The sequence below is a fragment of the Delphinapterus leucas genome, chromosome 6 (assembly GCF_059928025.1).
Source record: "Delphinapterus leucas isolate spDelLeu-1000000601 "Yukka" chromosome 6, BTC_Dleu_Yukka2, whole genome shotgun sequence".
In the NCBI taxonomy this organism is placed as follows: Eukaryota; Metazoa; Chordata; class Mammalia; order Artiodactyla; family Monodontidae; genus Delphinapterus; species Delphinapterus leucas.
The window spans coordinates 50096164-50112740 of record NC_143134.1 but is presented as its reverse complement, the minus strand read 5'-3'; the positions used below and the strand labels follow the sequence as shown (position 1 = coordinate 50112740).

Below are 16577 nucleotides of genomic sequence, written 5' to 3'. Positions count from 1 at the left end.
TGATTTCCTAAAAAGCGCCCTCTACCTGTGAGATGTCGATAATCAAAGTTACAGAAAAGGAGAAGAAAAAGAGGGGTTTTGGCTTAGTAATACTAGCTGATTTGGGTATATTGAATAATGTCTTGGTATCATTACTGAGCTCTTCACATTCTTTCGAAGATTCAGCCAAAATTCAGAATCCCAGCAACATAAGGCTGATTTGCTGGATTGCTGTTTCTGTTGTGGATGGCTAGGTCTTTTTAAAAAGCAGCTTTTTAAAAAAACATGGTGTTAATAATCCATCATCTCTTTGTGGACATCTACGAAGTGGTCTTCTAAAAACCCTTAAACACAGTCCAATACGTTTTCTTACCGACTAGGAATTTATCATATGGTAAGGCAAAAATCTACCTTTGCAATATCCACGGAGAAACAGAGTGGCAAAATAGAATAGCTAAGGAGAAAAGAAGCATATGTCATTTGCCTATTGGATCTATTTTCACGTACTTCAGAACGCTTCATTTGTTATGACATGACCATCACAAGTTCACTGTCTAGTCATTGTAAGCATACCCTCAAAGAGTCTCCTCTCCTGATAGCTTGATTGCCATCACTGTAGGTACTTGAAAACGGAAGCTATTTTATATCATTCTCATTGAGTTTTTCCCCTAAACCTGGTTGGTATTCCATAGTTGAAGATTCGCATGGTTTTACTCTACAAATGAAAAGACAAACACACTAGAGCAGAAGTGTGTAAGTGGCACAGAGATACTTCCATGAAAAAGCCTTATTTTCCTTATATTAGGAACACTGAGGCCCTGAAGATGGGATTGCCTCTCTGTTTTACTCAGACATTGTATTTTTAAAAACCAAACATTAGTTCACCTCACAACAACAACATTCCAGTTTAAAGAATGTAAAAGATTGCCAACTTAAGTTTCCTGAACTTTCCCTCTTCTCAGTGACAAATGAGATTGTTACCCTCAACTATTTGGAACCTCGGACAGAATACGAGCTCTGCGTGCAGCTGGTCCGGCGTGGAGAGGGCGGGGAAGGGCATCCTGGACCTGTGAGGCGGTTCACAACAGCTTCTATCGGTCAGTTGAAGCAAACAGGCATTTATTCAGGAGCTGGGTGGGTGGGGGAGGAAGGGGAAAGAGGAAGGAAGACCAGGAAGGGTGGTGGTGGGTGAGTGGGATGGTGGTGGAAAGGGGTTTGCTTTTGAATGGGTGGGAAAGTGACAGGAAAGCTAGCAACTTGGAGCCAAACTGGTCCTTTATTTGGGCTGCACTCCTGGTCTGTCTCCCTGGGGGAGGGAGTCTGCAGCAATCCACCGGGACAGAGAAGGAAGCAGATGACCCTTCAGGAAGGCAGGGACATCCCTTAGGAGTTGGGATTTACTTAGCAGCAACTGTGCTCCGTCTTGGCTCCCGAGTTTTACCACCAGCTTCCTGTTTCCATCTTAAGGGCCCAAGACAGGCTCTTGCCGCATACGTACTCCAGAAATCCCAGTTTATTTACTTTCAAAAGTAATTTCTAGTTTTTCGAAGTCATTCATGCACATAGTGAAAACATCAAATAGAATGAAAGGCTTTTACCTATAGAACAGCAGTTCTGGGCTTCCCTGATGGCGCAGCGGTTAAGAATCCACCTGCCAATGCAGGGGACACAGCTTTGAGCCCTGGTCCTGGAAGATCCCACATGCTGCGGAGCAACTAAGCCCGTGCGCCACAACTGCTGAGCCTGCGCTCTAAAGCCTGCAAGCCACAACTACTGAAGCCTGTGTGCCACAACTCCTGAGCCCACGTGCCACATCTCCTGAGCTCACATGCCACAACTACTGAAGCCCGTGCACCTAGAGCCCGCGTTCCGCAACAAGAGAAGCCACTGCAATGAGAAGTCCACACACTGCAATGAAGAGTAGCTCCCCCCTCACCGCAACTGGAGAAAGTAGAGTCCCAGAGTGGTTAATAACTTGCCCATGGTAATGCATCGGGTACATTGCCATACTAGATCTTCAGACTTGATATCTTTTTGTTTCTCCTGGATGAAACAAAATATCCAGGTATTTTTTACCTGGGAGTCCAAAGGCACAATGTCCTTATCCCAGTTGATGAGTTTTCCTATTTTTAGTCCATTTACTAAAAGCAGAAGGATATGGAATGATTTAGTGAGAAGCTAGGAAGAGCATCAGGCTCTTCTGCAGGGGTTGTGCATCCCTAACAGAGACTCTCCCCTCCACACTCCCCACCTAGGGTTCATCTGGCCAGCAGCATCCTTAAAGAACCAAATGAAACTCAGTAGCTACTCTGATGCTTGTAGAAACATTGCACAAGTAAGGAATGGCTTCCTGGGAACCCACCAGGTAGTAAATACCAAAAATAACACTGGAGACTACATATGACTTAGAGGATAAAGGAATCTCCATGACTATGATCCAAGGGGCCCCTAATATGTCATCAGGTTGCTGCTAAAAGGCGAATGGTAGTTAATTCTCTCTTAGAGCGGTGCTGGTGAATCAAAAGGGGAAGGCCATAATCTGACTCAGATAGAAAGTATTTATGGAACAGAACATAAAACTCTTCACAGACCCGTACTGTGCTGTCTTCAGCTCTCAGAATATGTTCCAGCCAGGATGTATTTAGAGATGTCTTGGAATATATTTCAAAGTAGTTCTCAGGGGTGGGCGGGAAGGGAATTCTTGAAGGTTCATCTTTTCCCAGCATTTGAATTTTGCTGATGTTTGTTTTTAAATTCGTTTGGCAGCTGCACTATTTATAAGTGTGTTGGTTGAGTGATAAAGGCTGGGAGGGCCAGGAGGGGAGGGGAGAGAAGATACTCTGAACACACGGCAGAGAGAGGGCAGGTTGGGAGGGGTGAAGGGTAAGTCATGCTCCCAAAGGGAGGGAAATGACCATTTATGGGGTTGCTCCTCTGTACCAGGCACAGGCTTAGAAGGTTTACGTGTTTGCTGCACACCATCAGTCCTCCCTCTGTCTGCTGTCATCGTAAGCCTATCTACCCACTCCAGGTGGCTTATTTCGGAACTTAAACTTTAGAGAAGAGCAAAAGGAGGTGACATCACCTCTCTCAATTTGCAAAGGTTATGGAGAAAAGACCAGTAAGACCTGGAGCATAATGCCCAGCAGGTGGCAAGACCTGATTACTGGTTCTCCCTCATCTAAGGGTGGTCAGAACTGACCAGTGAGAGTCCCTCTCCCACTGGGTGGAAACAGACCCTTCCTCTCACCTCTAACCAAGTTTCTCAGTCTTTTAATTTTTTTAAACTTTTTTTTCATTTTATTGGAATATAGTTGATATACAATGTTGTGTTAGTTTCAGGTGTACAGCAAAGTGATTGTTATACGTATATTCATTCTTCTTCAGATTCTTTACCTTATTGTAATTTTTAAAATTATCACCCTCTAAAGAACTTCTTAGATAGTTTTGTCCTTAAGACAAAATCTCTGTTTTGTCTTAATGTCTCTTCTGCCATGAATTGTAATACCACAGATCTGTTTATATATTGTGGCCCTTCATAAACAATTGTCATTATCTAAAATTTTCTCATACCCCAAGAACCAATTTTTGCCCCCTTAGGGGCAATAATGTCCCCACCAAGAATGCATGAGTAGAGGATCACTATTCTATGTTTTGAAAATACTTTATATCTGAAGTTTAAAATATCAATATACTATTATTAAATGGAAATTTACAGATTCCTCCACTGTCCATTGGCCCAATGTATTTTATGGAGGAAGGAAGGAAGACAGAGAGAAAATGTTGACAGAGCCCCTAACACCTTCCAAGCATTTTCACCTTCACTATCTCATTTCTCCTCCTGAGTCTGGAAGATGAGTATTTTCATTTCATGCTCCATGTGAACTTGGAGAGGTTATGAATTTTCCCAAGGTCACAAAACTAAAGGGGCATGCTCCTGCCTCTTTGATTTCAAAACCCATATTGTTTCTATTCAGTTACCTCTCTGGTAGCCCAGGTTCTTGGGGGTAATTATGGCCACACGGCGTGTGGTCAGAGTCAAACCTTGATGTGATCAGAGCAGTGCGAGGCCTGGCCTAGCCATCACAGTGTTGTCATGTCTGAAATTGTCCTTGCTAAGGGGAAGTAACCCTGAAATTGCTTTAAAATATGTTACTCAAAATGGGAACAGAAACACTGAACCTACAACCCCAGAACCTTGGCAAATCCAGTGTTTCCATTTTTATCAGTTTCCTTCCTTTTTCACCAGTTGTAGACATGGCTTTTACCAAGTGGTAAGCAGAGTTTTTTTCTCGTGTGTTTTAAGTTTTGGAGGAGCTTTTGTACTTTTTCCAATAAACTTTTAATCCCTTGGATGGCTATATCGTAATTTATTAAAGCATTTTCCTATTTTGAGCATTTTGGTTTCTTATGATTATCTGTTATTATAAATAATTTTGTAATGGACATCTTCATGCACCTAGCTTTTCGCTTCCTTTGAGTTGTTTCTTCAGGATAAATCCTTGGTAGTCAGACTATACTCCCAAAGTATATGATCATTTCTAGAGCTCTTGAAAAATATTCCCAAGTTGTCCTTCAAAGGGGTTGTATTCCTGTCTTGCAATTACTCAAGCTACATACTAGAATATTTTAAAGCTTTGCTATTCTGGTAGGAAAAAGGAAAAGTATTACATGGCTGCTAGCATGTGTTTCTTTGATAGCTTGTGAAAGTGTATATTATTCTAGGAGCCAGGGTTATCCTATAAAGTTGTCCTTTGGGGCTGTTGTTACCTTCACCCTATATAAAAACAATGATTATTCTGGTTTCTCCTAGGTCTTCCTCCTCCAAGAGGTCTCAGTCTCCTACCAAAAAGTCAGACCACTCTAAATTTGACCTGGCAACCCATATTTCCAAGCTCAGAAGATGACTTTTATGTTGAAGTTGAGAGGAGGTCTGTGCTAATGAATAGTGATCAGCAGAATATTAAAGTGCCAGGCAACCTGACTTCAGTGCTCCTTAACAACTTACAGCCCAGGGAGCAGTACATAGTCCGAGCCAGAGTCAACACCAAGGCCCAGGGGGAATGGAGCGAAGATCTCATCGCTTGGACCCTTAGCGACAGTAAGTACCTCATGATGCCCCAGCCTTGCCTGAATGACACTTGGCTGCTGCCGTTTAGACTTAGCTCCCGTCACTTCAAGTCTGCTTCTTAGAAACCATAAAAGGTAGTTAGTTGTGAATGGAGGCTCATTAGTGCCCCCCACCAACACATCAAATCATTTTAGCAACCTGTAATATATACGAACGCTTCATGTGTTTGGATTTGTGGTAATTCAGCCAGGACTGTGCTAAAATTTACCTTTCCTTTCTATAGAGTTACTTATTAAGTAAATTAATAACATGAATAAGGTTTTCTAGGGCTTGTTGAATCTGTTATATGACAGTTTTTAGGATTGTTGCACACAGATGATGATTCATCTAATTCATCTAATCTTAAAAGCCAATAGAACTCTGCTTGAAAAATCTCCAAAACAGACAATTCTTGGCATTACAGTATATATATATATATATATATATATATACTTGAGAGTAATATATATTTGAGTGTAATAAAACAACTTTTCTTTCAAAATATTCTTCAGTTCAGGCTTCTCTCAATCTCATATTGGTCATTAAAAATTAGCTGGAACTTCTAGGGTTTCTTTGTAGAATTGAAAGCTTTTTCGTCATGAACCAGAGAGTCCTATTTTGATTCACTGCATTAGAACTGTCTGTGCATTTTGGAGTCCTTGGAAAGACTAGGTGTTTCTGGGTCACACCAACCGTCACTTATGCTAGGATCCTGTGGTCTCTTGTCAAATCCCAAAGTCTGAGGTTCTTTTCTGCAGCTGAGTTGCCACCCCCCCCCCTCCCCAGTAACAGGTGTGTAAACTGGCTCTTGTTTTTCTGGGCACTCTCTTCTTGTATCAATAACATGTGGAAGTCTCAACGGTTTTCTCTGTGTTTAGGGATGTCTTCTTCATCTTTAAAAAATTCTGACATTTAGAAGGTATAGGACAATGCAGAGAATAATACAACAAAAACCTACATTTCTACCACACAGAATTAACAACTCTTAACATTTTGTCATATTTGCTTTCAGCCTTTTTGTGGAAGTAATTCCACAATACAGATATATCAAAACCCTCTTTGACCATCATCCCCAATCTAATTCTCTCCCCCTCTCACCAGAGACAACCAAAATTATGAGTTTATTATGTATCTTTCCATTCAATGTTGTATAATTTTAATACATTAAGTACATCCATAAGTGTGCATATGCGTATATAGTCTCCATCTTGCTTTTTGAACATGTCTGCTAAGTGCTTAACATATTTTCTAACAAGTGCTTAATATGGATAGGCCCTATGGACCAGTGGCTAACTACAGACTAATAGGAATCTTATTTCTTCTACTTGAATCTATTTCTTAAAAGCTGTGTGACCTCAGCCAAGTCACTTAATCCCTCTGAGCCTCAATACTTACAGTAAGATTGTTATGAGGAGTCAATGAGTTACTATATGGAAGGGCCTATATCAATGTCAGCTCTCAGCATTTTTCTGTTTTCCTCAGTATCAAAAACAGTGTAATAGCAGTTTGTGGAGTAACAGAATTTCCGAGGTCTTAATTTAGTTTAAGGATGGCAAATATGTGATGTGTGTGTGTTGCCATTTTCCTGTCTGCAGCCACTTGTCAAGTCTGCGTCGAGTCCACTACCAACTGATTGGAGTTACCCTCTGAGATAACACTCACTAGCCATTCATGGTTTATGAGCTGATATTAACTCTCTCTCAAAAGCATAATAATCAAAGAGTTGGTAATATATCTTAAGTAAAATATTGTTTGTTTGTTTTAAATTTCTAGTTCTCCCTCCTCAACCAGAAAACATCAAGATTTCCAACATCACAGACTCCTCAGCTGTGATCTCTTGGACAATCCTGGATGGCTATTCTATTTCTTCTATTATCATCCGTTACAAGGTTCAGGGCAAGAATGAAGACCAGCACATTGATGTGAAGATCAAGAATGCCACCATCACCCAGTATCAGCTCAAGGGCCTAGAGCCCCAAACAGCTTACCAGGTGGACATCTTTGCAGAGAACAACATAGGGTCAAGCAATCCAACCTTTTCTCATGAACTGATGACTCTTTCTGAATCTCAAGGTTGGTAGAGTGGACAGGTATTTACATAGAATTATTTCTGGAGAGTATCAGAAAAGCCCCAGTGTCTTACGATATTTACCCCATATTCGCATCATGTGACATAATGGGCTGGTAGGTGTCACCATCTCTAAAGAAGTCCTTGGAATGAAAATGCCCCTTGGAAGGATAACCCGTTGATCTGTTATCTATCATGAAAACTTAGGTGAACTTAGCCCATCAGCACTCCCCATCCAGCAACTGAAGCTCTGAGGGATATGAATGTGATTCCATGCAGAAGGAACACAGAGGACCCAGCTTAGTGGAGACAGCCCTGCGTGGTGCAGTGGGCGCTCCAGGAACCACACTCCACTCTTTCTCAGAACGAACCCTCTTTTAGCTTGGATGACACTGTGGTAGTCCGAGTTTTCTTTTACTTTTCAGATCCAGGTTACGATGTCTCCACGTCCACCGTTAACCCCCACTCCAGAGAGAATAAGCCCGTTGAGATAGAGATCGCTCAGAGTGCCAAGCACACGAGGCCCAGTGTTTGAGATTTTTTGAAATCGAAATACAGTTGATGTAATGTACAATATTATGTTAGTTTCAAGAGCACTACATAGTGATTTGACATTTGCATATATTATGAAATGATCACCACAATAAGGCTAGTAACCATCTGTCTCCATACAAAGTGATTACAATAATATTGACTACATTCCATATGCTGTATATTACATCCCCGTGGCTTATTTATTTCATAACTGGAGGGTTGTACCTCTTAATCCTCTCCAGTGTTTGTGATTGGTAAAACCTGTTGAATGTAATTAGTGAAAAACGACCCCGGGGGTGGGAAGAACTGCAGCTCCTGGAGAGCCTTCCCTCTGAGGTCTGTCTGAAATTGCACTTCCTTGCCCTCTGTGCTATACAGCTTGTGCAAGGGAATGTAGCTAGAGGGACATTAGAGGGAAATGGTGATTTCTGCAAATTTATAATTCAGACCAGAGTATTTTTACAGAAAATGTTATAGCACTAAAAACTTCTTGGTTCTCCTGAGGCCTATCTAGGGCTTAAGAAATAAAATCAAGCAAGCCCTGTTCTCAGTGCTGATTCTTTGGAACATGTTTGAAATATGCAAGGAATGATGGGTCTGCCAGTTATAGAGAATTGTATTCAATAGTTTTCACCTGACACTCTTAATAAATGCATAATTTCAATAGTTACTTGTGTTTTGGTAAAACATGTACAGGCCCTAAATCCAAGTTATAAATAAAATACTAAGAGAAAAATTTTAAGACAAGATGTAACAAAACTAAACAACCCTCATCATCCCATTTCAGACATCTCTTTATGCACGTATAAGACGGAGGTAGAAGGAAAGGTAGCTAATCACAAAAGAATAATTGTTAAAAGATAGGATCATGCTCTACATGCTGTTTCTCATAAAAATACAGTGAATTTATCTTTATTTGAATTTAAATAAGGGAAAGAAGTGGAGGGGTTATACCATAGTCTTTAATAGTTTATTTTGACCTGAGCCCAAAACTTAATGGTTTTTTCTCTCTCTCTCTTCTTTCCTTCCTTCTTTCTTTGTCGCATTGGTATCCTCAGGTTTTCTCTATCAGCTATTTTTTTTAACATCTTTATTGTAGTATAATTGCTTTACAATGTTGTGTTAGTTTCTGCTGTATAACAAAGTGAATCAGCTATATGTATATGTATATATCTCCATATCGCCTCCCTCTTGTGTCTCCCTCCACCCTCCCTATCCCACCCCTCTAGGTGGTCACAAAGCACCAAGCTGATCTCCCTGTGCTATGCAGCTGCTTCCCACTAGCTATCTATTTCATATTTGGTAGTGTATATATGTCAAGGCTACTCTCTCATTTCGCCCCAGCTTACCCTTCCCCCTCCCCATGTCCTCAAGTCCATTCTCTACATCTACATCTTTATTCCTGTCCTGCTCCTAGGTTCATCAAAACAATTTTGATTTTAGATTCCATATATATGCGTTAGCATACGGTATTTGTTTTTCTCTTTCTGACTTACTTCACTCTGTATGACAGATTCTAGTTTGTTTGTTTTTATGGCTGAGTAAATTCCATTGCATATATGTGCCACATCTTCTTTATCCACTCATCTGTTGATGAACACTTAGGTTGCTTCCATGTCCTGGCTATTGTAAATAGTGCTTCAGTGAACATTGTGGTACATGACTCTTTTTGAATTATGGTTTTCTCAGGGTATATGCCCAGTAGTGGTATTGCCAGGTCATATGGTAGTTCTATTTTTCATTTTTTAAGGAACTTCCATACTATTCTCCATAGTGGCTGTATCAATTTACATTCCCAGCAACAGTGCAAGAGGGTTCCCTTTTCTCCACACCCTCTCCAGCATTTCTTGTTTCTAGATTTTTTGATGATGGCTATTCTGACCAGTGTGAGGTGATACCTCATTGCAGTTTTGATTTGCATTTCTCTAATGATTAGTGATGTTGAGCATCCTTTCATGTATTTATTGGCAATCTGTATATCTTCTTTGGAGAAATGTCTACTTAGGTCTTCTGCCCATTTTTGGACTGGGTTGTTTGTTTTTTTGATATTGAGCTGCATGAGCTGCTTGTATATTTTGGAGATGAATCCTTTGTCAGTTGCTTCATCTGCAAATATTTTCTCCCATTCTGAGGGTTGTCTTTTCGTCTTGTTTATGGTTTCCTTTGCTGTGCAAAAGCTTTGAAGTTTCATTAGGTCCCATTTGTTTATTTTTGTTTTTATTTCCATTTCTCTAGGAGGTGGGTCAAAAAGGATCTTGCTGTGATTTATGTCACAGAGTGCTCTGCCTATGTTTTCCTCTAAGAGTTTTATAGTGTCTGGCCTTACATTTAGGTCTTTAATCCATTTTGAGTTTTTGTGTATGGTGTTCTAATTTCATTCTTTTACGTGTACCTGTCCGGTTTTCCCAGTGCCACTTATTGAAGAGACTGTCTTTTCTCCATTTTATACTCTTGCTTCCTTTATTAAAGATAAGGTGACCATATGTGCATGGGTTAATCTCTGGGCTTTCTATCCTGTTCCATTGATCTATATTTCTGTTTTTGTGCCAGTACCATACTGTCTTGATTACTGTAGCTTTGTAGTATAGTCTGAAGTCAGGGAGCCTGATTGCTCCAGCTCCTTTTTTCCTTTCTCAAGATGGCTTTGGATGTTAGGGGTCTTTTGTGTTTACATACAAATTGTGAAATTTTTTGTCCTAGATCTGTGAAAAATGCCATTGGTAGTTTGGTAGGGATTGCACTGAATCTGTAGATTGCTTTGGGTAGTATAGTCATTTTCACAATGTTGATTTTTCCAATGAAAGAACATCGTATATCTCTCCATCTGTTTATATCATCTTGAATTTCTTTCATCAGTGTCTTATTGTTTTCTGCATACAGGTCTTTTGTCTTCTTAAGTAGGTTTATTCCTAGTTATCTTATTCTTTTTGTTGCAATGGTAAATGGAAGTGCTTCCTTAATTTCCGTTTCAGATTTTTCATCATTAGTGTATAGGAGTCCGAGAGATTTCTGTGCATTAATTTTGTATCCTGCAACTTTACTAAATTCATTGATTAGCTCTAGTAGTTTTCTGGTAGCATCTTTAGGATTCTCTATGTATAGTATCATGTCATCTGCAAACAGTGACAGCTTTACTTCTTTTCTGATTTGTATTCCTTTAATTTCTTTTTCTTCTCGGATTGCTGTGGCTAAAACTTCCAAAACTATGTTGAATAATAGCGGTGAGAGTGGGCAACCTTGTCTTTTTCCTGATCTTAGTGGAAATGGTTTCAATTTTTCACCACTGAGGACGATATTGGCTGTGGGTTTGTCATATATGGCCTTTATTATGTTGAGGTAGGTTCCCTCTATGCCTACTTTATGGAGAGTTTTTATCATAAATGGGTGTTGAATTTTGTTGAAAGCTTTTTCTGCATCAATTGAGATGATCATATGGTTTTTCTCCTTCAATTTGTTAATATGGTGTATCACATTGATTGATTTGCATATATTGAAGAATCCTTGCATTCCTGGGATAAACCCCACTTGATCATGGTGTATGATCCTTTTAATGTGCTGCTGGATTCTGTTTGCTAGTATTTTGTTGAGGAGTTTTGCATCTATTTTCATCAGTGATATTGGCGTGTAGTTTTCTTTTTTTGTGACATCTTTGTCTGGCTTTGGTATCAGGGTGATGGTGGCCTCATAGAATGAGTTTCAGAGTGTTCCTCCCTCTGCTATATTTTGGAATAGTTTTAGAAGGATAGGTGTTAGCTCTTTTCTAAATGTTTGATAGAATTCACCTGTGAAGCCATCTGGTCCTGGGCATTTGTTTGTTGGAAGATTTTTAATCACAGTTTCAATTTCAGTGCTTGTGATTGGTCTGTTTATATTTTCTATTTCTTCCTGGTTCAGTCTCGGAAGATTGTGCTTTTCTAAGGATTTGTCCATTTCTTCCAGGTTGTCCATTTTATTCACATAGTTGCTTGTAGTAATCTCTCATGATCTTTTGTATTTCTGCAGTGTCAGTTGTTACTTCTTTTTCATTTCTAATTCTGTTGATTTGAGTCTTCTCCCTTTTTTTCTTGATGAGTCTGGCTAATGGTTTATTAATTTTGTTTATCTTCTCAAAGAACCAGCTTTTAGTTTTATTGATCTTTGCTCTCGTTTCCTTCATTTCTTTTTCATTTATTTCTGATCTGATCTTTATGATTTCTTTCCCTCTGCTAACTTTGAGGTTTTCTTGTTCTCCTTTCTCTCATTGCTTTAGTTGTAAGATTAGGTTGTTTATTTGAGATTTTTTTTTTGTTTCTTCAGGTAGTATTGTATTGCTATAAACTTCCCTCTTAGAACTGCTTTTGCTGCATCCCATAAGTTTTGTGTCATCGTGTTTTCATTGTCATTTGTTTCTAGGTATTTTTTGATTTCCTCTTTGATTTCTTCAGTGATGTCTTGGTTATTTAGTAGTGTATTGTTTAGCCTCCATATGTTTGTATTTTTTACAGTTTTTTCCCTGTAATTGATATCATAGCGTTGTGGTCAGAAAAGATACTTGATAGGATTTCAGTTTTCTTAAATTTACCAAGGCTCGATTTGTGACCCAAGATATGATCTATCCTGGAGAATGTTCCATGAGCCCTTGAAAAGAAAGTGTATTCTGTTTTTTTTGGATGGAATCTCTTATAAATATGAATTAAGTCCATCTTGTCTAATGTGTCATTTAAAGCTTGTGTTTCCATATTTATTTTCATTTTGGATGACCTCTCCATTGGTGAAAGTGGGGTGTTAAAGTCCCCTACTATTATTGTGTGACTGTCCATTTCCCCTTTTATGGCTGTTAGCATTTGCCTTATGTATTGAGGTGCTCCTATGTTGGATGCATAAATATTTACAATTGTTATATCTTCTTCTTGGATTGCTCCCTTGATCATTATGTAGTGTCCTTCTTGGTCTCTTGTAATAGTCTTTATTTTAAAGTCTGTTTTGTCTGATATGAGAATTGCTTCTCCGGCTTTCTTTTGATTTCCATTTGCATGGAATATCTTTTTTCATCCCTTCACTTTCAGTCTGTATGTGTCCCTAGGTCTGAAGTAGGTCTCTTGTAGACAGCATACATATGGGTCTTGTTTTTGTATCCATTCAGCCAGTCTATGTCTTTTGGTTGGAGCATTTAATCCATTTACATTTAAGGTAATTATCGATATGTAAGTTCCTATTACCATTTTCTTAATTGTTTTGAGTTTGTTTTTGTAGGTGTTTCCTTCTCTTGTATTTCCTGCCTAGAGAAGTTCCTTTAGCATTTGTTGCAAAGCTGGTTTGCTGGTTCTGAATTCTCTTAGCTTTCGCTTGTCTGTAAAGGCTTTAATTTCTCCGTCGAATCTGAAAGAGATCCTTGCTGGGTAGAATAATCTTGGTTGTAGGTTTTTCCCTTTCATCGCTTTAAATATGTCTTGCCACTCCCTGCTGGCCTGCAGAGTTTCTGCTGAAAGATCAGCTGTTAACCTTATGGGGATTTCCTCGTATGTTATTTGTTGCTTTTCCCTTGCTGCTTTTAATAATTTTTCTTTGTATTTAACTTTTGATAGTTTGATTAATATGTGTCTTGGCATGTTTCTCCTTGGATTTATCCTGTATGGGACTCTCTGCACTTCCTGGACTTATTTCCTTTACCATGTTAGGGAAGTTTTCAACTGTAATCTTTTCAAATATTTTCTCAGACCCTTTCTTTTTCTCTCCTTCTTCTGGGACCCCTATAATTCAAATGTTGGTGCATTTAATGTTATCCCAGAGGTCTCTGAGACTGTCCTCAATTCTTTTCATTCTTTTTTCTTTATTCTGCTCTGTGGTAGTTATTTCCACTATTTTATCTTCCAGGTCACTTATCTATTCTTCTGCCTCAGTTATTCTGCTATTGATTCCTTCTAGAGTATTTTTAATTTCATTTATTGTGTTGTTCAGTATTGTTTGTTTGCCCTTTAGTTTTTCTATGTCCTTGTTAAACATTTCTTGTATTTTCTCCATTCTATTTCCAAGATTTTGGATCATCTTTACTATCATTATTCTGACTTCTTTTTCAGATAGACTGCCTATTTCCTCTTCATTTGTTTGGTCTGGTGGGTTTTTACCTTGCTCCTACATCTGCTGCATATTTCTCTGTCTTCTCATTTTGCTTAACTTACTGTGTTTGGGGTCTCCTTTACACAGGCTGCAGGTTCGTAGTTCCCTTTTTTTTTGGTGTCTACCCCCAGTGGGTGAGGTTGGGTCAGTGGCTTGTGTAGGCTTCCTGGTGTAGGGGACTGGTGCCTGTGTTCTGGTGGATGAGGCTGGATCTTGTCTTTCTGTTGGGCAGGGCCATGTCCAGCGGTTTGTTTTGTGGTGTCTGTGAACTTATTATGATTTTAGGCAGCCTCTCTGCTAATGGGTTGTGTTGTGTTCCTGTCTTGCTAGTTGTTTGGCATGGGGCATCCAGCACTGGAGCTTGCTGGCTGTTGAGTAGAGCTGGGTCTTAGTGTTGAGATGGAGATCTCTGGGAGAGCTCTTGTCAATTGATATTATGTGGGGCCGGGCAGTCTCTGGTGGTCCAATGTCCTGAACTCGGCTCTCCCACCTCAGAGGCTCAGGCCTGACACCAGGCCAGAGCACCGAGACCCTGTCAGCCATGTGGCCAGGTATGTGGGGGGGAGTTTCTTGCCTTTTGGGAAGTCTGAGGTCTTCTGCCAACGTTCAGTAGGTGTTCTGTAGGAGTTGTTCCACATGTATATGTATTTTTGATGTATTTGTGGGGAGGAAGGTGATCTCTGGGTCTTACTCCTCCACCATCTTGAAGGTCCCCCTGCAATAGGAGCCTCCACTGAAGATGCCAAACTCCACAAGAGCAATAGGTGCAGAGGCTTTTTTTTCAGAGGTTTTGCAGATTGTTTTTTTGTTTGTTTGTTTTCCTTTGTGCTTCGTCTAGTTTCAGTTTTTCACAGCGTGCTTCATGCAGGGGCCTTGCATCCGGCACTTCAGATCAGAGTGTGTAGTAAGAAAATCTCCATCAGCTCTTTAAAACAAGAAAAAAGCCAAAGCAGACACTATGCTCTTTAGAGTTGCAGAGCTTTAAAGCTTTTCTAGGTGGTTAAATTGTGCAGGGAGGTTTAGTCACTTACCCAAAGTCATAGATCTAATTATCCATTCTCACTATTACTCGGTAATGTTCATTTGCTTGGGCCTGTACTTGGAAGTGAAATTTGAACAAAGGACAACAATTAGTGACTAGCATGTTGCCATTTTAAAAAAATGCCTTTTGCACATTTCTTTGAACTTAGAACAGCCCTGTGAGTCATCTCCATTGAGTTCCAGAAAATAAATGAGTAGCCCAAGGTCACCTAGCTGGGCTCAGGCTGGGCTCAGGCTGCCATTACACTCCCATTACACTGTGACTTCTCCTGCAGATGGTCTTGGCCTCTCTCTCTACCTAGACTAACCTGCTCCTTCTCCTGTGTTCTCTGGCACAGCCCCAGCAGACCTCGGAGGTGGGAAGATGCTGCTGATCGCCATCCTTGGCTCAGCGGGAATGACCTGCCTGACGGTGCTGTTGGCCTTTCTGATCATGTTGCAGTTGAAGAGGGCAAATGTCCAAAGAAGAATGGCCCAAGCCTTCCAAAACGTGGTATGTCTCATCTTCCTAATAGTAATAAGTGCAAGTCCACATATATGCAGAACCTTCATTTTAAAGATGTGGGTCAAAAATTTTACCTGTAAAGCAAATATTTCCCTTAGGCAAGTTTCATCTTTTCTTTGTCTTCCATTATGAAATGGGAGATAAATAGCATGACTATATGATTTCTTGTCCAAATCAGAACAATTCTAAGAATGAAAAGGTTGCTCTTAATAAGTATGCAGAAGACCAAGCCTAAAGCAGGACTACTGCCCCATCAGAAAGAGAATACAGTCATACTAGTAATAAGTCACCAGCGAGGGTAATCTTGTAATATAAGGAACTGAACATTTTTGGTAATGAAGGGCATAAGGGTAACCAGACCTCAGAGTGATAGGTAATGAAGATTTGCACTAGACCAGTTTTCCCCACATTTCCCTGTTTCCCGTTTCCATTTTGTACCTCTAATATCTCTTTCAATTCTATTATCCCTCCTATATGTATGGATTACATATACGTGTGTATCTCCATTCCTGTGCACCCTTCGGTCTGCAGCCATAGTTCATGGTGCTTGGCATGGCCTCTTTCTTTCATCTAGGAATTTTGACCAGTAAAAAGTTTAGAAAATCATACTTTACCTATAGGCACCCTATTTGAGTCCTTTGCTATACTACAGCCTGAACATTTCTCTAGTTCGTGGTTTCAAGCTCTGTAAAATTAATCTGTACCCAACTTTATTGATTCTGTATATGAAACATTGAGCACAATTACATATTCCAAATGAGGTATACCTTCCTGTACATGAGTCCCTGAGATTCCCTTCAGTACAGAACAAGGGAGGCTCTGTAATCCGACTCCTTGCCAGAGCTGGCTCAACTCAGGCTGTCCCTGTAGAAGAAGGACCAGCAAGGGGGTAGAGAGTGCTAGAGCGCATCACGGTACTGATGCTTTGTCCTGATACCATCAGCAGCCACTGAAACTCAGGAGAAAAGGAGACACCCTGTTGGGTTTTGCTCTAAGCATCAGTCATCTTGGGGCCAGTGTCTGCGCCAGAGTGGGCTTGAGAGATTCTGAGCTTTAGGAAAAGTTAGAGAGAGTGAGTAAGAGCCAAGAATAGACCAAGATGACGCTAGGAAACAAAGCTCTCACAGAGGTGTGTCCTGTGACTGACCCAGATAGGTCTCTGAGCTCTTTTCGAGATCAGAACTCAACACCGGCTCATTCCACAGCAGAGTAGAAACTCAAGTGTGACTAACTCAGGGATGTGC

The 16577-nt window shown here is 40.1% G+C and overlaps 1 protein-coding gene across 1 annotated transcript in view; it reads left to right on the top strand.

Annotated features, from left to right (window-relative positions):
* The window catches only part of TEK (TEK receptor tyrosine kinase), a 113538-nt gene that overhangs the window by 69929 nt on the left and 27032 nt on the right, over positions 1-16577 (top strand). Inside the window, exons 11-14 of the mRNA XM_022551600.2 lie at positions 942-1076; positions 4793-5080; positions 6863-7162; positions 15167-15321. Of these exons, the coding sequence (XP_022407308.1) occupies positions 942-1076; positions 4793-5080; positions 6863-7162; positions 15167-15321 (878 nt within the window). The remainder of the gene's footprint in view (positions 1-941; positions 1077-4792; positions 5081-6862; positions 7163-15166; positions 15322-16577) is intronic.